At 35.6% G+C, this 25,717-nt stretch overlaps 1 protein-coding gene across 3 annotated transcripts; it reads left to right on the top strand.

The window, feature by feature from the left end:
- Nucleotides 1-4,304: 4,304 nt before the first annotated feature.
- Nucleotides 4,305-24,609, top strand: SLC25A46 (solute carrier family 25 member 46). 3 transcript variants are annotated; one of them, XM_036886870.2, is made up of 8 exons: nt 4,305-5,060; nt 7,293-7,335; nt 8,679-8,736; nt 10,911-10,988; nt 11,443-11,543; nt 18,851-18,907; nt 20,105-20,162; nt 22,668-24,609. In XM_036886870.2, exons 1-8 carry the CDS (start codon nt 4,541-4,543, stop codon nt 23,244-23,246), a joined length of 1,494 nt encoding a protein of 497 aa, XP_036742765.2. In that variant the 5' UTR covers nt 4,305-4,540; the 3' UTR covers nt 23,247-24,609. The 3 variants fall into 3 exon arrangements, with proteins under 3 accessions (XP_036742765.2, XP_036742766.2, XP_036742767.2); XM_036886871.2 differs by having other exon boundaries at nt 4,310-4,820; XM_036886872.2 differs by having other exon boundaries at nt 4,445-4,500.
- Nucleotides 24,610-25,717: the final 1,108 nt, after the last annotated feature.

Raw genomic sequence — 25,717 nt, 5'->3', positions numbered from 1 at the left:
AGATTTTGTAGAAATATAGGATGGCAGAACTTTGATAGTGCTTGAGACTGCAGATTAAATTCTATGAACAGATTTAGTAATCTAGAAAGATCATTATTGCTGTGTCCCATAATTGAATCCATTATATTGATTTTTTTTCTAAAATAATCTTTCTTCTTAACAAAAATGACAACAAAGCCCTCTTTATTTTAGAACAATAAGAAAATGCAAAGTAGAAAAATAAAACTCATGCATATCTACACCTAGACGTAACATAAATTTATTATTTTGGCATATAAACTTTTATTATGTGCCTATCTTTATTATTATTTTTACAAAAGTGAAATTATACTGTGTATTTTTAATTTAACATGAACATTTTCACTTGCCATTTAGTATCCCTTTCTAGGATAATCTTTAAACATACTGATTCTAGTTCTATTCACTTCATTCACCACTATCACTCAAGATCAAATTACTTCAGTAGTCCCCTCTTATCTTTGGGGGTTACATTCCAAGACTCTAACTGAAGGCCTGAAACTGGATAGTACCAAACCCTATATATACTGTCTTTTTCTATATGTACATACCTATAATAAAGTTTCATTTACAAATTAGGCACTCTAAGGGATTAACGGCAATAACTAATAACAAAATAGAACAATTACTACATACCATAATAAAAGTTATATGAATGTGATCTTTCAAAATATCTTATTGTATTGTACTTACCCATCTCCTTCCTGTGATGATGTGAGATGACAAAATCACTTTGTGATGAGATGAACTGAGGTGAATGAGAGAGACATTGTGACACAGAGTTAGGCTGCTATTGAACTTCAGAAGATTTGTCAGAAGAGGATCATCTGCTTCCCCACTGTGGTTGACAGTGGGTAACTGAGACCATGTAAAGCGAAACTGTGGATAAGGGGGACTTCTGTATCCTCTTGCCTGGGCAGTGTGCAATGGCCTACAAAGCATAGGAGGCTTCTGCTTTTGTGCCATACAGAAGACAGGTTGATCTTTCTAAAATATCACTAAGATCTCCTCAGTCCTCTGCTCTTTAAAAAACCTTAATTATGTGAAAATTTTCACCTACAAGGTTCTGCAAAATTTGGCCCCTACTCTCCTTTCAGCACTCAGTGACTCCTTGCTCACTGTCTACCTAGCTTGCCATCAGGACCTTATATATATATATATACTTAGTTCTACCTTGAAAATTTTTCTATCAGATAGTCACACCTGGCTTATTCCCTCACTTCATTTAGGTCTGTTTAAATATCACTTCCTCAGAGTTTATGCTAAGTGTAATAGTCAGAGATGGCAAAAAACATATGATTTGACTTAACTGTGGAATCTGAAAAACAAGCAAACAGAACAGAAATAAACCCATAAACACAGAGAATACTGGTTGCCATGGGGTAGAGGGATAATGCACAAAATAGATTAAGGGAATGAATAGGTACGAACTTCCAATTATAAAATCAATCAATCACGGCAATGAAAGTACAGCATAGGGAGTATAGTCAGTAGTATTGTAATTTCTTTGTATATTGACAGATGGTAACTACACTTATCATGGTGACCATTTATTAGTGTATATAATTGTCAAATCACTCTGTTGTATATACAAAACCAATATAATATTGTATACCAACTACATTTCAATTAAAGAAAAAATTACTTCTTCATAGAGGACTTGACAACCCAGTCTAAAAAATGCTGCCTCTGTCCCTTACACATATTTTTAAAAAATACATAATATGTGTCATCATCTGATATGGCATTATAAGTTTGTTTCATTATTTGACACAATATATTTATCTATTTTCCTCTAACTAAAATGTCAGTTCAAACAATGCATAGGTTTTGGCTTATCTATCATTCTATCTTCATATTGCTTATGTACATGAGATAGGTGCTCAATAAATAATACTTGATTAAAGGCTCATATGGATGTACCATTTTAATGAATAACAAGTACTTGATATTTAATATAAAAAGGACATTTTTTCCTGTTATGAGCAATTATATCCTGAACATGTACATAAGTAAATATATACATACTATGTATTTTCCTTAATTTAGGAGTCAAAAGATAATGATTTTTATGGTTTTGATATATATTGCCAAACAGCTGTCCATCATTGTTATATTTTTATCCCATTCCAGAAATGACATACTTCTCATACTCAACCAACAATGTACATTTTCCCTTTTAAATACTGTCATTTTAACAGGGGAAAGATGGCTATTATCTAAATTTGCCTTTCTTCAATTACTAGAAGGCAGAGACTTTTTCATGTAAGTATATATTTATATTTCTTTTTTTATGACTTGTCTCTTTGTGTCCTTTCGGTCATATTTTTACCAATTTACCATTATTCATTGGTAAAAGCTCTTTTTTTTACAATAATGTGACCCATTGCCTAAATCATGTTAAAATGTAATTTTTTTGCTTGTGGATTTTCTTTCAGTTTTGATTACTATGTTTTTCCTTTTTTGTTTACCATGAAGAAATTTATGTTTCATATGGTCAAATTGGTTAGTCTTTCTCTACATGAACTTTGACTTTGCTGTCATTTTTAGAAATCAATTCACCTATTATTTTCCTTCAATTGTTGATGAAAAAATTCATTTATGTCGCCTTGAAATAAAGATGGAGTTTCATTTGAGTTTGGCTGAGGATTTACAAGCCTGGAAACATTAATTCCCATGGATAGGAGAAATGTTTCAATGAGTCCAGCATACAAAGGATTTTATGGATGTGGGGAAACAGGCAAGAAAGTAAGAATTTCAGAGGAGTATATTCCATTTACAGAAAATGTATAATGCTAAAAGAAGGATTGGGGTCTATATACATCTTGGCACTAAAGGATATTAAGGGGAAGGACATTCTTGTTTATCTTTTGTCTTTAAGCAGGTATCTGGGCAACAAAGGAGAACAGATGTGGTGACACATACTTTGTTTAGGTTTTAACTTGATTTTAATTAACGGATATTATTATAGAGTTAAGGAGTTTAAGTTTTCAAAGGTGGCCATTTTGAGATTCCCAGAGTTAATGAAACTTTCAATAGGTAGGCCTTAGAAATCTTTTTGGTGGTCCCTCGTATGGTGTTTAGCTTTTCTTTATTTCACAATATTGAATATTTATCTCACAATATTCAATCTTTTAAAAATATAAGAAAAAGAATATATTGCATTACAGCTGGAATTTATATGGGAGTAACCTGTGAGGTGGGGCTGTTACTGGTTCCTCCCCTTAACTGGCTAACCAGCTGTCCATCTTTTAATAATTCATCCTTTCTCCACTGCTAGGGATGTGAAATTGTGAGATGCCATTACTTTTATATTTAAAGTATTTCACACATACACAGGCCTTTTTCTCCTCCTCTTTTTAGTACATGTAAGTTTTGGCCCTGAGCCAGTCCTATTCTTCAGCCAATCATTCCTAAGAAACAGAAATATTTTTGTATTGCCGTGTTCAGTAATTAATTTGATATATTGCCAGGAAATTCTGTACTGGTACTCCAGTTATAGTGGATACAATTGTTAAGGGTGAGACTCAATTCATTTGCCTAAGCCACGTCACAACCCAACTGAAAAATGTCAGTCCACTCAGGAGGGAAATTGCCACCTTAAATAAAGGATCATGCCAGGAAGATTGAGAATTGTGCGTCAGGGTTCTCATCTGAAAGCCCTCGTAATCCTGCACGTCCAGTGGAGAGTAAGGTACGCGGGAAGAACCCATGGAAGGCTTCGTCAGACCTAGGGAGGGCGACTCTGCCACAAGAACCCACGGGGCACAGGAAAACAGCTAGTAGAGAACTCCTCAGAAGTCCTCTTCATTTTTCAGCTAGGGGCTCCATTTTGAACGATATTCTTTTCTAATATCGTCTACAAGAACGACGTTCTTTTCTATCCTGCTCTAGCCGTCCACAGTACATTTGCGTTCCCTGGACTGAACCAGATCTCTTTATAGATTTTAGCCAAAACGCTTAGGGCAGGAGGCAAGCCAGGGAACTTTACGAACACCCCGCAACTCTAACCTCTAAGAGCTCCCTTATAGCGGAAGAGGCGTTACCCCAATGAGGAAGGAAAACACCTAGATCTGAGGTCTTTGTGTGTGGCGGGGCATTTCTGATTGAGATCCCAGCAACTCAGCTCCACCGACGCGTTATCCCCGCCAATAAAACATCTTTATTCATCTTCCTCTCATCAGGCCGCACCTCCCATCCTAATTCCCTTATGGCATCTCTTTGGTACTCTTACGGTGTTCCATTAACCCCGTAGTTATCTTCCTACCTCTTCCCTAGCGGAGATAGTTTTAAGGGTTGGCCCTAGGTTACCGCCGCGTCTCCCTAGCAACCGTATCTGTAATGGCTGCCGGAAGGAGCTACGATCACGTGTTCCGTAGACGTCCGTGTTTAAACGTGACTTCCGGTTGTCAGAATTTCCCCGGACGCGGTGGCGGCCCAGGAGAAGCAGTGTGGCCGGAGGTCGCCGGGGCTCCAGCAGTGGTGGGCTCCGGGGGGCTCGGCTCAGTCGGCCCCGTCTGTGATGCATCCACGGCGACCGGATGGGTTCGATGGCCTGGGCTATCGGGGTGGTGCCCGCGAGGAGCAGGGCTTTGGCAGCACTTTCCCTGCAAGGTCCTTTAGCTCCGCTTCGGACCTGAGCCACTGGGTGACCACTCCCCCAGACATCCCGGGTAGCCGCAACCTGCACTGGGGCGAGAAGAGCCCGCCCTACGGCGTGCCCGCCCCCGCCACTCCGCTCGAGGGCCCCGCGGAGGAACCCTTTCCCGGCGCCGGCGGCGGCGTGCAGGGCCAGAGCAGCGGTGAGGGACGAGCGGAGCAAGGCCGGGGCGGGTGCATGGGCAGAGCCGCGGCTGGCGGCCTGCAGACCGCGGAAGCCGCGGGGAGGGACCCGCCTCCGGTGCTGGGATTGTCGCGCGCCGCACCCTCTGCCCTCCTTTCGTCCTCTGCCCCAGAATCGGGCCTCCTCCCTTCTCCTCGCATAAGCGTTGTCTCTGGGATCGCCTCCGAAAAAGACACCTGCGTTAGTTATGTGCTGCGTGGTAGGAATTTCGAAGGGTTTGGGGTTTTGGCGTATTACGTCCCATGACCTGAATCAAGAAAGAGAAAAATTGGATTCGTTACCCTGAATCACGTGAACTTCATTCACTGACAACCGTTATTTCCTTGATTTAATTAACTGATTTGTATGTAGCCTTGTGTCCAGGAAAGAGAAGTTTCTCAACAAAGGCTGGCCTGGGCTCAAACCTGGCTCTGCCACTCTTAAAAGCTGAGGATTTTCATTAACCTCTGAGGCCGTCCTGTTTTGGATAAAATAATAATAGAGTTTTGTAAGTGTTAAAATGAACTGTGCTTAATACCTATCACAGTATGGAGCACATAGTTGGCTAAAAAATGTTCCTTTCCTTCCCTTTCCCTTTTAATCATGGGATTTGTGTCAGCTTTCTGAACCCCAAGGTACTCCTAATTTTCCCACCTACTGCGTTCCTTTTTGTGACTTAAAAACTTCACTAAAAAGACCGAGAAAAATCTCAGGATAAGACTTTGAAATCAAGACATAATTATTTTCTGTAAGACCTGTGTTATAATTGCAATGCTGTGTGATTTAGATATTCTCAACTTATTTTTATTCATAAAATGGAGATAATGGCTGCCTCCTCCCAGTCTCCTGATATCGTTAAAATAATAGGTTATATCATTAACTGTTAAGTAATATTCTACACGTAAGTTTTATTCTTTTTTTAAATATTGACTTGGAAGCACAATGATATGTATTTAATTTGAGTCAACTGGGAGGAACAGACTTAAATATTGTCTAGTGAGCAAAAATAAGGATGTGGAGGAGAATCAATGACTTAATGTCATACAATTAGCTTTTTCAGTCTGTCTAGTTTTCTTTCCGTAGGTCCCAAAAAGAGTTCTGGAAAGTTACAAATAAAATCATTCAAAATGCATATATGATTGTTGTAGCTACCCTCTTAAACAGTAAAGCTGATGTTTCTATCTTTTCGTAATTTTTATTTTGTTGGTTACAATGAGGAAGAGCTCTTAATAGAACCAGGGGAATATTTGCATCAGTTAAGAGGCTAGTGAATGTAATTTTGCAAGGAGGATAGAGGCCTGAAAGACTTACACAGTTAACTTTCCTAACACATGCCAGAAAATATCAGCAGAATTTTTTGTTAGTATTACGGGATGACCTGTACATACAGAAGGAAAGGCTGAAAGGAGGAAAGTTTCTTAACTGGGCAAAAGAAGCTTTTATTTGCCGTGTACTATTTTTCAAGGCAAGGGTGACCCAAATAATTTACTGAGACATGTTTACATGGCCTTATTCTGACTGTGAAAGAATAGTGAGGGCATTGCTTCATTTCAAAGAGAAGAATAGACAGCAGAGAGAGGATGAGAGAAAAATTATCCCTTCTCAATATTGTACTAGACCTGAAATTTAATGTCTAGTAGTCTCGGTTGTGGTATTTCACTATTATGATTTTGAGTCTTTTAGTCAAGGAGAATATTTTTTCTGTTTTGACATATGCATAGGAATGTTACTAGCTGTAAACTTTTCTAAAACTGTAGAAATGCCATCAACATTAGATCCCATGTACCCAGTAGCCTATTACATAGACCTAATTAAGCAGCATCTCTCAAAGTATTTAAAACTTGAGGAAACAGAGGAGAGAACCTTATTTACCCATTATGATTACCCTAAGTACTCTTTGAATTCAATAATTTTGAGGTATTTTAGTTGCTACAGTTGGTTTAACATAGATGCTTCCCATCAGTAACAGTGAAGACTAATTTTACAACATGGGAGGTGAAATTGTTGGTGTAAGTATCAATCAAAGCCTTCTACAGAAAAAAAATTTTAATTGCAGTCAAAAGTTGAAAACTGATAGCTTTAATTCTATCTGCAGATGTGTTTGATTTGGCCCACACAGTTTTCACTCTTTTTAAAATAGTTGCCAATATTTTAAAATTGGAAGCTAACATATAAAAATGAGAATATCTTTTTAGATAAATCACAGCTTCGAAACCCTAGGCCCACAGTCCCACATAGCAACAATGACTTGTGGAGCTGAAGCGCAGTTGTGCCTTGTAACTTGCCACAAGCCCCAACAGAGTCCTTCACTCATTCAAATAACTTTCCCTATCAGAATTTGAGTCTGGGGCCCTAGAGTTCAAATAAATATGATAATAAAAGAAAATGTTTTTGTTGCTTTTACAGTAAACCTAAATATAGATTATGAGTAATCTTATTCCTTCTATTTTAGAGCAGTTAAATAGATTTGCTGGATTTGGGATTGGACTTGCAAGGTAATGTTTAATTTAAAAATTTTTAAATTTTTATTTGAATTTTTTAAAAATGTAATTTATAATATTAAATTATTAGTATTGCTTCCTTTAGATTGATTCTTTGGAGCAGCAAATTAAATACTGAATAATATTTTGCAGAAAAATTATTTTAATCTGTAATTTGATTTTTTTTTACAATAAGAGAATATTTATTGACTTTGAAAATCACAAAATAATTTTGTAAGGAATAGTGTTCCAAACTTTCAAAAGATGTCTATCCAAAAAATCAAATCAAATGTAGTCTTATCTCCTCCTGCAAAAAAAAGTAATCTTTCATTGAACCGTCTCCCTAAGCATGGAAATAATAACAAGATATTAAGCAAGATGGAGTCTAGGTTTTGTTTATAATTATTTAATGAGTACCACTTAAAAAAAATTTTTTTGATGAGCATTTTGTGTAAGAAAAGCCACCAGTCTTGATTATGTGATCTTAAGTATATGTGATCTTAGTGAATACTCTTAAAAACATCAAATTTGCAAAAAGTCTTACCAGTCTAACTCATTGCTTTAAATATTTTAATCAGTAAAAATGATCTTACTTGCATATTAAACCTGAAGATGTTAATGTCAATAGGAACAAAATCTGTGTATAAAATTTTACTTCTGCTAGAGTTAATTTTTCTTTAGCTCTACTATTTATACTTAAAGCTATTGTTCACTTGTGTGTGGAGTGGAGACATGTGTCACTAATAGTGCTTAAGCCCACATTTGTAATTAGTTTGTGGGGAATGCTTTCACCAGAAATACTTGATATATAAAACAGTCAATCAACATAGTCGTTAAGATCCTTAGAACTTAAGTGAAAAGTGCCTCAAAACCAAAATTTATAGAATGAGGTTCATGAAGAATAGGTGGTTCCTCTGATACGAACTTAGTTCATAGGACAGCTTCTGAAAGAAATAGAAGAGGGTGTTTAAGTTACCTAGGAAAGCAGTTCCCGTATCAGACATACAGAGATGTAGTTTCATCTTTATACTATATATATTAATATTATATATATATTATTTTCCTTGCTTACCAGTTTGCAGATTTGCTTTAATTATTTTCATATTGAGTTTTGTTTTGGCAGAATGATTTGCTAACTAGGCATTTAAAAATTTTTGTTTTCTTTAAAGAATGGGAAACAAAATAATGCATAATTTTCAAGCAAAAATGACTTCCTTATACATATATGTTGTAAATTAAATTTTGGCTATATTCTGTGTATGTGTGTGTGTGTGTGTGTATATATATATATATATATATATATATATATATATATATATATATATATATATATATATGTATAAATTATTCTTATTTAGTCTCTTTACAGAAAATGTATTGGCCCATCCTTGCATTGTTCTACGTCGCCAATGTCAGGTAAATTTATCTTCTATGAACTTCCAAACAGTAATCCTAACTGTTTTGAAGTACAGAATTCAGATAAATGGCTGAGATCATGTAACCATTATTCCATGGGAAATGTACCAAAATCTAAAATATATCAGTTCTCAAACTTTTGGGTTTTAATACCTCAAGTTTGAATTCTCAAAAGAACTTTTGTTTATATCTATCAATATTTATTATATTTCAGAAATCAAAATTTAATATATATTTCCTTAATTCATTAGAAAATAATAAATCCATTAGATATTAACATAAATCACTTTTATGAAAAATAACTATTTTACTGTTTTTACCTTTAATGTCTGACATAATAGAAGACAACCAGATATTTCATATCTGTTTCTGCTGAAATGCATCATTTTAGAAGATAAAGTCTAGCCTATACATGCATGTATTTGAAAATGGAGTATTTTATATCTTTTCCAGGTAATTGGCAGATTCTCTTCTTTGATTCTACATGAAAATTCAACAAGTAGTAACTTCTTAAAGGTTACTTGCAATATGAAATGTGACACCACATCATTTAATACTCTTTTTAGCAAAAAATACTCCTTTTCTGTAGATTAAAATCTGTTGATCTATACTGCATGTTGAATGACTTTCTACCCATGTGTGATTCTAATATCATGCATTGATTACTTGAAAAATACTGATTTTCTAAGTTATATAGATTTTATAAGTTATATAGATCTTTAAATGTTAAGAAATTTGATTATATGGTATATTTAAGAAAGATGTCATTAAAATCACTACTAATACCACCAGAAAACTGTTGCAGTATTAGTGAGCTCTTGATGGGGTATCCAGGTTTTTCAGAATTCTAGTTTTTGCCTGTAAACTCACATTATCATTGGCAGCAATAGGGTTGTTTTTTCAGTCAACAAACTCACCTTATTCGTTTTTAAAAATATCTCTCTCCCAAGTGTGAATAACAATCTGTCAGTCAGTTTTTCCAAAAAAAATGGTGTTCCGTGAAAAAAGTGGCTAGTGCAGCCTGCACACCAACAGACAAGTCTTTTCCTCATGACAGTTATTTTTTAACTATGTAACACAGAATATTAATTAGAAACGTGTATTCAAGAGACAACATTTTATAAAACTGATATATTTTACTGCTTCACCAAAGACATTCTTTAGTAAAAATGGTTTTTCCTCCTTACAAGTGAGTGGGATGAAGAATACAATAAATTCAAAAATATAGTTTGGTGCCACTGCATTGATTCATACTAAGGAGGTAACACTTTTACCCTCCATTGCATTTGTACTATTGAAAAGTCAGCAATGAAAAAGGCAATTGATGCTTGTTATCAATAAGAAAACAGTTTTGAACTGGTCGATCCCCTGAAAGGGTAATGAACCCCATGGGGGTCACTGGACCACACTGTAGCAAAAATCTATAATACAATGTATCTTCTTTGAAAATGGGAGTTAGAAAATATATAAATAATTACAAATTGAGCTGTTCATGCTTAGCACCAAAAAATAAGTATAGAGAAATAGCCATTTAAGTATGTGTATAGCCTCAGAATAATGAGTTTCAGACATATATTTTACATTGTGAAAATATTAAATTGTGGTCCAACGTATTCATACATATGAGTAACTTTAAAAAATGTCTTTTGTGAAATACTACCTTTAGAGTGTATGATGCATTCTGATACTCTTATTATTTCACTTAATAGGTATTGGTTCTGACCCCTTTTACTGTTTTCATAATTTACCAATTGCCCATAGTTTATAGTTTTAGAAATGTTGGCCATTGGGAGACAGAAATCCCCTGATCCCTGAGTTCTTTGTGGTTCCTGTATGTTAAATAGCATGAACATTTTTCCCACACTGGACTGTAATTCTAGTATTAAAGGAAACAGAAAGATCAAACAAGACCTTTATTACATAGTCTATATACATTGTATTTTATACATTGGTCTTCAAGTTGTTTATGTATAGCCATATGTATATACGTATATAATCATATGTACCGTACACAAGTTATTTAAGGCATTTCCAAGAAAAATTTTGCTTATGGGTAATTTATAATTTTAGAATTTAACTTTTATTTATGCTCTTAATTCCACTGTATATCTTTCATGGCCTTGTTATTTCTTGACAAAATAGTAACATAATCACAAAATACTTTTTTTTTACAGGTTAATTATCATGCTCGGCATTATCACCTCACTCCATTTACAGTCATCAATATTATGTATAGCTTCAACAAAACTCAGGTGAGGATTGGTCTACAGATTCTATTAACATTATTTATAATATAACTACCATTTGGCCTTAATGATAATTAAAGCAACATTAATTGCTTTTAATTTAGTTAATAAAATTTATCTTAACTCTTGTACTAAAACTAATGTAACATGGTAATGACATATTTTAGGTGTCAATGAATAATCAAAATTCACACCTTTGCCAAAATTAAATACTAGTATTTAATCAATATTAGAGACATTTAATTCATTGAAGTGTACATCTTGGCCTAAATGTAGGACACTCAACAAATATTAAGGTAATGTTAGGAATTAATTTAGTTGTACTCCTCTACTAAAATGTCCTTTGGAATAATACCTTATTGGAAAATAGCAGTAAACATTTAATACCAAGTTTTAAAATCTTTTTTGTGTTTCTTATTTAGACACTAACAGAAATAACAATGAATTTTGTTCATTTTAGGGACCAAGGGCCCTTTGGAAAGGAATGGGAAGTACATTTATTGTCCAGGGAATCACACTTGGAGCAGAAGGAATAATCAGTGAATTCACACCTTTGCCAAGGTATATTTTTGGCATTTTTCTCAATATTGACCTCATATTACATTTTGACTGAATACGTTGGTTTCTAAAAATACCGTGGACTTGAACTTCCCTGAAGCCACAAGAAGAAACAGAGAATAAAGTTAATTATATCTTCCTCAATTTGTATATAATGAAATGCTTCCTGGTGTAGTATCTACTGAGGTATATCTTTTAGCTCCTACTGCTGTATGTCAGCAGCTATCCACCAAGGAACAGACATGGTATGTGAGCAATTACTGCTCTTTAAGTAGCCAGTTTGGTGAAGGAGATGCATGTGTGATTGGTGCTATTATTAAAGAAACCCTTCAGATAGCAAAGAATACTTTGCATGGAGGTATTGGCACGGCTTTCAAAAGAGAACAGACACCTGAGCTAGAGCTTGAATTATGAGTAGGAATTGAGTTGACAGAGAAGGGGAACATTCTTACCAGAGGCAAGAGAGCATGCTCAATTTTATGGAGGTTGGAAGGTCATCACAAGCATCTTGATGCTTGGATCATTGGGTATGTATAAAGTGGAATAATAGCTGGTGAGGATGTGGAGAAAGAGGAACCCTCCTCCACTGCTGGTGGGAATGTAAACTAGTTCCAACTATTGTGGAAAGTAATATGGAGGTTCCTCAAAAAACTAAAAATAGAAATACCATTTGACCCAGAAACTCCACTCTTAGGAATGTACCCAAAGAAAACAACTTATAAGATTCAAAAAGACACATGCATCCCTATGCTTATTGCAGCACTATTTACAAAAACCAAGATATGGAAGCAACCTAAGTGTCCATCAGTAGATGAATGGATAAAGATGTGGTACATACACACAATGGAATACTATTCATCCATAAGAAACAAATCCTACCATTTGCAACAACATGGATGGAGCTAGAGGATATTATGCTCAGTGAAATAAGTCAGGCAGAGAAAGACAAATACTAAATGATTTGCCTCATTTGTGGAGTATAACAACGAAGCAAAACTTAATGAACAAAACAGCAGCAGACTCACAGACTCAAGAAGGGACTAGTGGTTACCAAAGGGGAGGGGTGTGGGAGGGTGGGTGGGGAAGGAGGGAGAAGGGGATTGTGGGGTATCATGATTGGTGCACATGGTGTGTGTGAGGTCACGGGAAAGACAGTGTAACTCAGAGAAGACAAATAGGGACTCTGTGGCATCTTACTACACTGATGGACAGTGACTGCAATGAGGTAGGCGGGGACTCGATAATAAGGGTGAATGTAATAACCACACTGTTTTTCTTGTGAAACCTTCATAAGAATGTATATCAGTAATACCTTAATAAAAAGACTGAGATGCTAGACTGAAGCATGGTTGTGCCTTTGTAAGGGATTAAGTTTCGTTCTCTATGGAGTTGAAAATCTAAAGTTGTTTTTTTTTCTCTTTTTTAATATATGGATGCTTTGATTGAGCAAAAACTCAATTTGTAGTGCTTAAAAAAATGAGCTGGTGTAGACAGACTGTGGAGAACTGTTATAGTAATCTAGGCCAGACTGAGAAGGGGATGAACAGACAGAAAGGGATGAACTGGATAGATATTTCTGAAGTGTAATTGATAACTGGTGACAGATTGGGAATGGGGGTGTGGGAGAGTGAATTGTCAGTAGTGACTGAGATTTCTACATTGGAATCAGGTGGAGAATTCATGAAGAAGAGTAAGTTGGAGTGAGAAAGATGATAAGGAATTTAATTTTCAATAGATAAAGTTTGAGATTCCTGTAAGACACCTGGGGGACAGGTCTAATGAAATGGAACTGTGGGTCAGAGTCTTAGAGAAAATTTGAAGCTGGAGGCATAGCTTTAAATGTTGTGGCAGGTTACGTATTAGAGTGGATAAATTTACCTAAGGAGAAGGTGTTGACTAAATGATAGAAGATGGACCAAGAGCAAAATCCTGGGAAGTGTTTGGGTGAGTATGTGTGTGTGTGTGTGCGTGTGTGGTAGGAGGTGTAGTTGAGGGGAGTAGTAAGGCTCCCAAAACTAATAGAAAAGAGCAGTAAAGCTATAGGACAATACTGTCCTTGAAGCCACAAAAGGAGAATTAGAATTATAGATATGGAGGAAGAGGATAGAGAAATTGGGGAAACTGACTTCTGGGTCTCTCTTCTCTCTGGAATAGATCACCAGGTAAAAGAAGGATGAGCATTGAGCTCACAGTAGGAAAGCATGAGAAGAATGATACACGTTCAGGGCAGTCACACTGGGCACAACAGAAAGGGGACCTTACAAGGACCATATGAGAGGAATGTTAATAGATAATGTTGGAAATCATGCATTTGATTAGGTGCTATTTGTCAGGACTCTGATTTTCTGTGTCAACACTTTATCCCTGCGATAGTATAAAGACCTTGAGTGGCTTGTTCATCCTAAGTTGGCCCCTGGCAGGATATTTTTTGGATGGACAAGGAAGTGAGGTAGTTGAAGATATAGCCACAGTGTCTCAATCTTGAGATCCAGTCTTTAAAGGGAAGGAAATGGAGGCAGGAAAGGCTGATAATCAAGCTTTTTGCCAATGTGGCTGATTTCAAAGGACCTCAGAGTCTTGAAGTTCTTTTAACATACCTTTGCTAAAAGTTAAAAACAAAATGTTTGCCCAGCTAGAAATCTCCATACTCATATTTAAAAAATCTGAATTTCTGTTCTTGGCTAACTTTATTTACTCTATTGCTTTTTATATCACAGGATAAGATCAAAAGCTAGCATTTGTCATCAAATGTTCTTGAAGTTTTTCTATTAACACAAAATTCTATAAAACCCCAATTCAGGAACTTCTATATGGTAAAGGGTAAAGCATTCTGTATTTGCTGTCAAAACACTGTTTGTCCTGACTACACTGCTTTTTATTTTTGGGACCTCTTACAAGTAATGCCATTTCTCTAAAGCAGAGATGAAGTATTAACTTTAACTCCATGTTGAAGGGAAGGAAAATAAAAGTGAGAATGTGGAAGGGCACTGAATTTCATTAAATTTTATTATGTAGCTTTCTTACTCTGTAGACATGTAGACATGTCAGTTGTGTGGGTATGTTATTTACTCTTTGTCATTTTCAATCTTATTAAAGAAGACACCAAAGGTTATCTTTTTTGTATTCTACCTGGATAATTTTAGTGATAAATCCCACTCAAATTTCATTTATTTACTTAGCTAATATTTCTCGAGTACCTACTATGTGTGAGGCCTTGTGCTGGACTCAGATATACAATAAGGAGAGGAGACAAAAGGTACCTGTCACTATGAAGCTTAGAATCCCTTAATCTGAGGGACATTCATTAAGTCAAGTAATCCCAGTAATAAATAATAATTACAAATTGAGATTTGTTCTCTGAAGGAAAAGAACATGGTTCTTTGAAAGTATTAAAGGTTAGGAACAGTGTTCCTAGTAATATGACACTTTAGCTGAGATCCAAGAGCGATTAGGAAGCACAGACCAGTTTGTGTAAATAAATGTGGCTGGGGGAACATGGAGAGTTTTGAAGTAATTGAGAGTAGGCTCATATGACTGGAGCTCAGAGCACTATGGAGAACCATGGGAGGGAATGCTGACAAGTAGTTAAGAGCCAGTCTATGCATGGCCTTACAGGCCACTTTAAGGATTGAAGAGTTATAAGCAGAGATCGATAACATGATTAGATTTATGTTTTTAAAGGTGAATAGATTGTGGGAAGACCAAAGTGGACAAAAGGGTACATGTTCATATGCTATAGCGATAATCTAGTTGAGAAGGAATGGCAGCTAGGACCAGGGTAGTATCTTTTGAGGTGGATGTGTAAATGGATTAATTTTGAAACATGCTTAGGTAAAACTGATGGAACTTGGTGATGGGCACAAGGTGGTAGATGATAGAGAGAGGTGTCAAGAATGACTTCGAAGATTTTGGCTTGTGTAACTGGATGTTCGATAAAGTCATTCTCTAAAGTACAGCATAAACTTTTTTTTTTAATTCTAACTTCTTTGGACAAGGTTGACCTTTGTTGGGGGAAAACAAAGTCTAGCAGACAAGGAAGCAAAGCAGTAATCCAAAGCAATTCACAGATGTTAGCACCAGGGCATTGAACTCTGGAGTCTCCTAGACTGAGGTTCCTTAATAGTGATTGCTGATTAGACCAGGTGAGACAGTATAAATTCACCAATATTTAGTTTTTTTACATTGATTATGATCACATGTGAGATAAAATGAGCTAGTCAGTAGTGCCTGTTAAGTCACCAAGCTTACAGTTTCTCAGTTTTATACTTACAAAAAAATGTATGTAACCTGAGTTCATCATCTGTATCTCTTCTTTATCTACTGCCCGTACCCCTTCCTTTTCCATCCCCAAACCTTCCTTCAGATGAAGTGAGGCAGACTATGTATTGCTCCACCCTGCAGTCCCCTTTCCTGCCATGGGCATTTCTCACGTCGTTAACAGGAGGAGCACCTGTAACCAAGACTGCGTGTGTAGTCTAGTTGCTCACAAAACCCATGTGGTTATTCCAGCTCAGTTTGACTCATCTTCCATTTGTAGTTGTACCAGTGTAAACATCTGACAGTTTTCTCTTCATGTTGTCTCTCCTAAGGACTCCTCTGAATTCACTGACTTTAAACACATTCTATTTTAAACACAATGAAGTCTTTCTCCAGTTCAGTGGATTTCCTCAGAGTTGTCAGTAGACAGGTGATATAAGGATGACATACAGAGACGTCTAAACTGAAGACAGTAGATTTGGGGGGTTTGAAACCAGTATATTGGATGAATGAAATTGCCTGGGAAAGGAATATAACATACACACTAAGAAGAGGGCCTGAGCCTATAGGAACTCCAGAATAGGTGGCTGGATCAGAAAATGGTCCTTCCTGCAAAGGGACCAGAAAAGGGGCAGAAAAACCCCAGAAGAGTATGGGATAGCGGGAGGCAGAGATTACTTCAAGGAGGGAGGAACACCAGTGCCTAATGGCTACTGAAAGGATAATGAAGCACAGACTTACAAATGTCCATTGGGCTTAGTGATGCGGAGGTCATGTGGACCTCGGCAAGAGCTCTTTCCATAGAATAATGGGGTAGAAACCAATTTGGAGTGGGTTCAGAGGTGAGTGAGATGTTTGGACATGGAAATAGCAAGTTTATAAAGTTGGCTATGAAGAAGAGAGATGAGGAGAGGTAGCCAGAAGATGAGGGATTTGTGCTTAATAGAAGGAAGGTTTTTTTTTTAAGAGGACAGCTGTTTTGACACATGAAAAAGAGAGGAAATGGTAAGTAAAGATTGTTTAAATATAGAGTTACTGAAAAATTACATTGCTTTTGTGTATTGATTATTCATGGGAGTACGTATATTAATCTATCAAACAGAGAACTATTTTGGGAAAAAGCAAGTCGCTTCTCAAGAGTTTGCAAGAGCAGGTTTTGCTTATGAAAATCGTGAATTAAATATATTCACACATATTTTGGTATTTGCTAATTAAATGTAAAGAAGTTTAATCAAGTCAATTTTTATACTAATTGCTTTCATGAAGCATTTAAATATGCTAGTTTGAATTTTGAGAGCTGTGAAAATAAGTTTTACGCAACCATTTTAGATGCAGTAGAGGAGTATGAGGAAGAGAGTCTCACATTTTTTTTATATCTGATTCTAAATTTCATGTGTCTCTCTTTTATAATAAACTTAATGATTTCTAGAATTAGTAGAAATTAGTATTGTATTCAAAAGAGAAGTGGTACAGTCCTTACAGAAATAGAGTTCACAGACCTGTCTATCCCTAATGTTAATGAGTTTCATCTTTAAAATCAATGTGAGGATAACAAATGGTAATACTTCCTGAGGCTGTAATTAATAGTGCCCAGATGATTTACAAACTGTGTTGCACGTTTTGTTTGATAATTGTAAAGTCATTGTCAATAAGATGGGAGGCCGGAACTTTTTTTTTTTTTTTAACATTTTTCATTTTCATCATTGAATGTTTAGCTATACTTTTCTGTGGTTGTTCAGGCCTAATGTAGTATTCTAGTATTGTTTTAATTAGAATATGACCCGGAAGGCTCCATAAGGTCTTATAAATCAGATATGGTTGTTCCATTATCTAAAACTTTCTCCGTAGACCTTTGAGTCTCCTAGAAAAATGTAAGAAGTTCTCATACCACTCATGGTATTGTACTGCATTGTTTTTAGAACATTGTTATTAGTGGTTAATTTCTTTACCTTTTTAATATAAAATATGTTTACTCCTTTATCTTCTTAATGTTTTTCATATTTCATATTCACTCATTTCAAATAGGAAGTGTTTTTTCCCGGATTCCTGCTGTGGCCGTGGTACAGAGAAGGGGGCATCAGGGAGCCTGCTGGCAGCGAGTCTCTGTTTTACACTCCCCTTTCTCTGTTATTCCACCCCTCTCCGTCCCCCACCTTTCATCCCTCCTATCTGCCTTTCTTTTCATTTTTTCTCCCTCATTTTCTTTCCCTTTTACTCTGTATATTCTTTTCTTCCTGTTGACTTTTCTCTTGATGTAACTTTCTCCTGTTTTGTTCTTCTTTCAGCGTGCTCTCTTCTTTTTCTCCTTTCTTTTCTGGCTTCAGAATTAATGTAAATAGCTCCAGGCACACTGTCCTGGACTTGGTTCAGACCTGGCATTTTGCCTATCTCCTTGAACATGTCCCTGTGATCTTTTTAACCTTCATTTTTCGCCTAAGTAAATTAAATGGGACAATACATGCTCTGTTTATGTCACAGGGTTCCTTCTTGTACCCAGTGGGATGAGAGGCAGTGCAGGCAGAGTGCAGACTTCAAGTCATAGAGACCAGGGTTAGAATTCAGTTCTACCACTAACTAGTTATATGGCAAGTAAAGGCATTTGGGAAATTAGCTGCCACACAAATATAATGTGTCATCCTGCCTTACAGTTACTTAATTTTGCTTTGTTTTTTAATTATCATTCTTACATACTTTTTAATGCTTTTTTCCCCCTTTATTCTAGCCCTCTTTCCTTTTCCCTTCCCCACTCATCCTTTTTTCCTGAATCTACCATTTTTATATCTCCTCCATTAATTTTTCATGTTAATTCTTATAATCACAACTCCTCCTCTGTCAGCCCTTTGTATCAACACATATGAAAACACCTTGTATATTTTCTCTTTTCAAACCACTGCAGTTGTTTGAAGTGTGTCCCAGGAAAGAAAATGTTCACCATTAGAATATATTTCTCTTAAAGATTAAAAAGAATTAAAGATTGATTACCTTTTTGAAAACTGGGTTAATTTGAGGCTTTAAATAACATGGATTTTGTTTTATTTAAATTTATTTTTTAGGGAGATTTCACATAAATGGAATCTTAAACGAATAGGAGAACACCTTCTACTGAAATCGTAGGTATCAAAAGAGTCATTTATATTGAAATTGTTCATTAGTTTTTATAGTGTTAGAATTGAAAAAATATCTTACTAAATACAGTGATGGAAATTAGAGCAATAAAATATTTGTGGTACTAGAGATTCAAAAGACAAGTAACAGAGTTTAGGAATAAAATCTTGAAATATATATTATCTTGAAATAAATCTAACTGGAAAGGCTGAAATCACAAAGTTTTTTACTTTGGTATCCTTAGGAAGTCAGCAAAGGTCTTCAACTTGTTAACCACTTGCCAGGAAAATTATTTTATTATTATTAAACACAAATAGAAATTTATTTGTATGGTGATGAGCAGACTCAAAACTTTAGCGTCATTAAAGTATAATCCTAAAGGAACGTAGTGATTTTACAACACTGACCATTTTTGTAAATTAGAATTTTACTCTTCACTTTTTAAATTTTTTTTGAAGGTTATGAATTGGAAACCCTCCAACTTGCTGGCTCCCTTTGTGGGACATTCCAGCACATTGTTACTTAGTGATGTTCCATTCACCTTGAGAACTACTACTTGCCGGGAACTGGCCCATAGGGTTAGTTAAGTCCCGCCTTGATATATTTTAAATAACTGTATTTTGCAGGCTTGCAAAGTTGTAATATTACTTTGTCTAAATAGTGGTTATGGGAAACAACTTTGCAAAGCTGTACAATATTGTTTTATAATAATAAAAGGGGACTTCACTCACCATTGAAGACTGGCTTAGCCCTCCTGGGTGGGAAATCTGGGAGTGGAAAGTGATAATAAATAGGAAAATAGCAGAACAGTGCATTTGTTCAAATATCACTAAGAAGGCAAGGAGTGGAATGGATCCTTCATCCTAAATTCTAAGTGTTAGATACATAGGCTACATCAGCTATGTGTAGGTAGACGTCCAAACCGTGAATCACAAATGAATGTATATTTTACATGTTTAAAATACAATCTATTTTCTTTCCAGACTGTCCCTGTGTTACTATTAATACTTAATTTTCCATCTCTAATTGTTGAATAATATATCCTATGTTACAAGTTCTTTGCACTATCGGTATTAATAGTTAAAAAAGTTAAAAACGTTATTCAGGCTTAAATATAAATTAGTTGATATATTAAAGAAGATATTGAAACATTTGGTATAAGCATGTTTCAGTATACTGATAAGTTTATTTTATTTCTACAGCCTGACTTATGTGGTGGCAATGCCTTTTTATTCAGCAAGTCTAATAGAAACAGTACAGGTGAGCTATTTTTTATTGTCTTTTATTAGTTTAAAATGTTTTTTGGAATTTCCAATATATTGTGTGTGTCTGTATAACAGAAATTTAAGACAATATTCCTTTAAAAATTTTTATTTGACAGCACACATATATCAAAGATTATATATATTAGGCACATTGCTGGTGTGTATATATATCCTTTGCAAACTTACTTTGCACTTCTAGTTTTAATTCTTTTTATCTCTTCCATAGGCAGCTGTACCTTTCAGTCAGATATCTCAAAACCTAGCCTATGTCTTGTTCTGAACACAAAGAACTTATAGGGCTTTTTTCAACTTTTTGAAGAACCTTATGTATAGTTCAAATGGTTATGGCTTATAGACAATAAATTACTAATTACCTGAGAATAAACATGATGGATATTCATCCTAACAATGAACAGGTAGTCTCCATAGGTAATTTACTAACAGCATTCTTTTTAAATATGCCTTTAAGAAAGATTTGATGCCGTGCTGTGTTAAGTACTAAAAACCTAAAGCAGTCTCCTGCTAGCATTTTAAATTTTTACTAGTTCTAACCACATGGTGGCGCTTCAAGTACGTTGAATTAATGTACTTCTCTCACCATTCCTGTCCTTAAAACTGTAAGGTGAGAATGGTTTTAACTTCACCTAAACAGAAAATCAACTCATTGTATACCATCTATCTTCTGCCTCTGACATCACATCTTCAGCATGTATGAACTCATACATACTCTCCATGAACACCTCACTGAGCAGCCTTTCTTCCTGTAATTACTCTTCCACTTAGTTGCTTTTCTGGCCCCATTGTTGATTTTTTTATTGTTTATTTTTTTAGAATTAACTTCAGTTAACTAAGGTTAATGTCTTGCTACTCAGATATGCTTTCCTCTCCCCATGCATTTGGCATTGTGTTGAGGTTTAATTATACAGGTATACTATTTTTTTAAGATGAGGAAAGGCCTGAGGAAGTGACATTTGAGGAAAGGTCTGAGCATAAACATGGATATTTTGGAGAAGAACATGTTAAGCAAAGGGAAGCAAGTGCAAAGACTGTGAGGTGGGATTGTGTCGTACATGTTTGAGGAGCAAAAAAGAAGCCAATATACTTGGATTTAACTTAGCAAGGGAGAGAACAGGAAGAGATGAGGTCCGAGAGAAAAGAGGGAGACATCATATAGGACACTGGAGATCATTGTAATAACTGGCCTGCCCAGGGAGATAGAAAGTCTTTGAGCGCAAGAGTGATGTGATCTGACTTTTATGTCTTAATCAGAGTCCTTGGTTGGTATGTTGAAAATAGACTGCAGTGGGAAGGGATCGAGGGTCAGAAATAAGGAAATTGATTAGTAGATTAGGTGAGCTCATTTTTATCTCATGGTTTTACCTATATTGTTACTGAAACTCTCACATTTATATACCCAGCTTGGACCTTTTCCTTGTAATCTACATTGTAAACCTACTTGGAGTTTACACTTTAGACTTAGCATTGCTGAACTCTTGATCTTCTTCCCCTAAATGCTACCCCAGCAGTACCTCCAAAGTCAGTAAAAGGCACTACTTTTCCTCCACTTCCTCTGCTCAGTAGCCTTGAGGTCATCCTTGACTTCTTTCTTTCATATACCAAATCCAATTCATGAGTAATTCCCGTATAAGTAACTTTTAACTGGTTTCTGAGCCTCCATTCTTGTCCACCTCTGCACAATAGCCAGTGTAGCAGAAGTTGTGTCTTGTCCGTCTTCTACTTAAAACCAGTCAGTATTTCCCATCTGACTAGAAGCCACAGTCTACACAGTGGCATGATATGGCCCCTGACTACAGTTTTAACTTCATTTTATACTGTTGTTTTCAGTCACTGCTACAGCACAGTTGACCTGTTAGCTATTCCTTTTTGGCCTATCCATGCCTATATAATCTGTATCATAAACTGTTATATAGACTTCCAAAACTGTAAAAAGGCAGAGATGTGGAAGACAATGACAAATATTTATTGAGTGCCTTCTGGGAGCCAGGCCTTTTTTCATTTACTACTCCCTGCAACTCTGCATAAAATGTAGGTAGTACTAATCCCATTTTTATAGAATGGTGACTGACTCAGGGGAAGTAGCTTGCCCATGGACACATAACTAGTAAGTAATGGAGGCAGGATTTAAACCCATGCTACTTAAGAACTCTAAGCACTATACGCCTCTTTGGTGTCGTGTAGTTGTTGCTCTTCCAAATGGGTTCTAAGGAGCTTCCTGAGGGTGGGGAAACTGGTATGTTCCCCCTCTACACACCTCCCTTATTTCTCTTTACCAATTAAGAATAGCTCCCAGCTTTACTGCTAACTGTGTTACGAATTTTCACTTGAAAAAAGAATCCAATGTCTAGATAACATTTGAAGTTTGCATGAAGTGTTTTCCCTCTTTAGTCAATAAATTAGGGTTTAAAAGGAACCAAAGTCCATCCTTGTAGGAAAAAGAAGCAAATGTTAACTTTTACTCATGTCATCATTTTTATTTCAGAGTGAGATAATCCGAGATAATACTGGAATTTTGGAATGTGTTAAAGAAGGAATTGGAAGAGTGATAGGCATGGGGGTGCCTCATAGCAAACGACTACTCCCGCTTCTCTCCCTGGTCTTCCCTACAGTGCTGCATGGGGTTCTTCATTACATCATCAGTTCAGTCATCCAGAAGTTTGTCCTGCTGATTTTAAAAAGAAAGACTTACAGTGGCCACCTAGCTGACAGCCCAAGCCCGGTGCAGAGTATGTTGGATGCTTATTTTCCGGAACTCATTGCTAACTTTGCTGCCAGTCTTTGCTCTGATGTTATTCTTTACCCAATGGAAACAGTTTTGCACCGCCTTCACATTCAAGGAACACGCACAATAATTGACAATACAGACCTTGGCTATGAAGTGCTTCCAATTAACACACAGTACGAGGGAATGAGAGACTGTATCAATACCATAAGGCAGGAGGAAGGAACGCTTGGTTTTTATAAAGGGTTTGGCACTGTTATAATACAGTACACACTGCATGCAGCTGTTTTACAGATTACCAAAGTTATTTACTCTACCCTTCTTCAAAACAGTGTGTGAGATTTAAGTTCCCAGTTAGTCTAAAAGACACAATGTGGATACTTTGTAGTGAAATTATGAAGGATAAAGGTGAAATACTAGGGGGGAATTGGATTAGAAACTAAAACTGGTAGGAAAAGCCCATGCTGATTATATTGACTCTTCATTTTTTCTTTAAAACATAGGTATATATTTTGGATCTAAGTATTCCAAGTTTGAAAACTCAGTAAATGTAACATGTATATGAGTTAAATTCTAGCTAGCATAGCACTCATGCTGAACTAAAAAATGATCCTGGGCAGAAGCAAACTTTGTCAGTGAACATACCATTTCACAGAGTTCAATTTATTCCATCTGATTTTAATATTTATTACCTGTTTACTTCACCTTCTAGATTGATCTTGGTATGTTATCCTTAATATATAGTAGCAGGAGGTCACAGTTTACCTTTAAGCAAGTAAATATGTCATCATGGTAAAGATGAGAAGGATGAGATTTGGCAGCCTGTCTATAAGGAGGAGTGGGTTTTTAAATTGCATTGTCCCTCTGAAACTTTGTAATGGCTATATATTATATATATATATATATATATATATAATATAAAGCCATTTATGTACACACATATAGCTTGGAATTTTCTTCATCCATGCACATTTTCCACTCTTAGATCAGCTTATTACATAAAATCAAGTCATAATACTTTCTGCCTGAGTATCAGAATAAAACATTATAAGCCAAAGTACCCAAAAGATTTAAGGCTAATAGCATATTTGTTCACATCTAAACCCAGTGTTTCAATGCCAGCAACTTAAAATCTGTCATACGTTTATGAAGTTTGACTTGCTTACCTAATTATGTGAATCATCAGGTTGTTTTTAGAATCAGTCTTAAGAGAGAGAGAATAGAAACTAGTCATGACGACTATTACTGTTTCCACATCATAAATTGTTTATTAAAAGGAACGTCACTGCCCTTTTATTTCTGAGTGACTTGTGTCTTAGAGGAGACACAATTAAAACTGTGCCTCTTGCCTTCTGTATAATCATCATTAAATAATGGCTACAGTTTTGGTTTTTGAGCAGTTTTTCTTCATAGTTTCATTCTCCAACCTAGGTGATAAGTAAAGGGAAAAGCAGGTTTATCTTTATCGCCTTTTATTTAAATTTGTTTGGATGAACACTGACAAAAGGGAGTTTGTACTTGCTTTTTATGGGTGAGGAAAAGAAGTTAAGTCTCAACATACAATAACAAAAAAATTGTTCACCAGTTTAATAAAATTCTGTGTGTTCCTAAATTGAATTTGGTGGGTAAGTCTCTTTATATTAGTAGAGTGATACGCATTTGACTGATCCATCATTAAACATTTTAAAGTTTCATTTCCTCACGAGAGTGATCATAGTTTTACTATGAACCCTTTAGCACATTGAAGTGCAGTGACTTCACACTGTCATCCGACCTAGAATGCGTACAAACTTGAGATTTATTTTACTTGTTAAATGTCAGCAAAATGGTTACTCTTTGTTATTAATAGTGTTGGAACCAAAAAATGGTATCCAAAAAGTATGAAGCAATATTTAAATAGCAGCTGTCTCTACTATCTTGTGCTGTGTGTGTCTATGTGTGTGTTTTACTAAAGCACATAAACTTGCCATTTTTAAATTCTACCAAGAGAGGGAAAATAAAATTAAATACCACTGAGCATATATGATATTTTATGGGTAATCTTTTTAGATTATGGTTAATTTTGTCCAGCCTATGGCATTTACATTGTTTTCATTGCTTTTGAGCTGCTAAGTAAATTTTTAGATGTTTATACTATAACCTCCTAAAAACCTTTATTTAGTTTTTATTGAATTCAAAAAGATGGTTTTAAGTAAGAGTAAACTTCAGAAAATTTCAAGTATCAGAACATTTCTAGAACAGAATCTTAATGGAATCAAGTATTTACCAGTGAAAATCCATGGAGTCCTTTAAGCTAAAAAAATAGATATTTCAAGATTATTTGATGGAAGTTAGCATGAAGATTCAGTTATATGAATCCTTCATTTTAGAATCATGACAAGACTGATAGTCTGAACCACACAAAAGTAAGTTTGGTTTTATTTTCTGTCTCTAGAGAAAGAATACAAATTAACATAACTAAAATTGAAATGTGGCAAGTAAGTTGCTAATTATTTTTTATTGTCATTCCAAATTAGTTAAAATATAAAATCAAATCCAAGCACTTAAATGCTGGCTAAATGTGTTTAACTGAATTTAGAATACATGAAACATTGGACATACTCTTTCCGTTTTTAAAATCGCTTTACTTTAGCAGATAGGTGCCAAAATCAAATATCCATAGGCTATATTTCTTAACATCATAATAGCTCAGAATATTTTTTAATTCAGCATGATTGATAGTATTATGAATAAGATTCTTCTAAAATGTTCTGTAGGCCCAGTGGTCTTCACAAGCCAGAGTTTGGTCACAGAGCTAGTATGATGTGCTT

This window comes from Manis pentadactyla, chromosome 2, assembly GCF_030020395.1.
Source record: "Manis pentadactyla isolate mManPen7 chromosome 2, mManPen7.hap1, whole genome shotgun sequence".
In the NCBI taxonomy this organism is placed as follows: Eukaryota; Metazoa; Chordata; class Mammalia; order Pholidota; family Manidae; genus Manis; species Manis pentadactyla.
The sequence above is the reverse complement of the archived record's forward strand: the minus strand, read 5'-3'. Positions and strand labels throughout refer to the sequence as shown.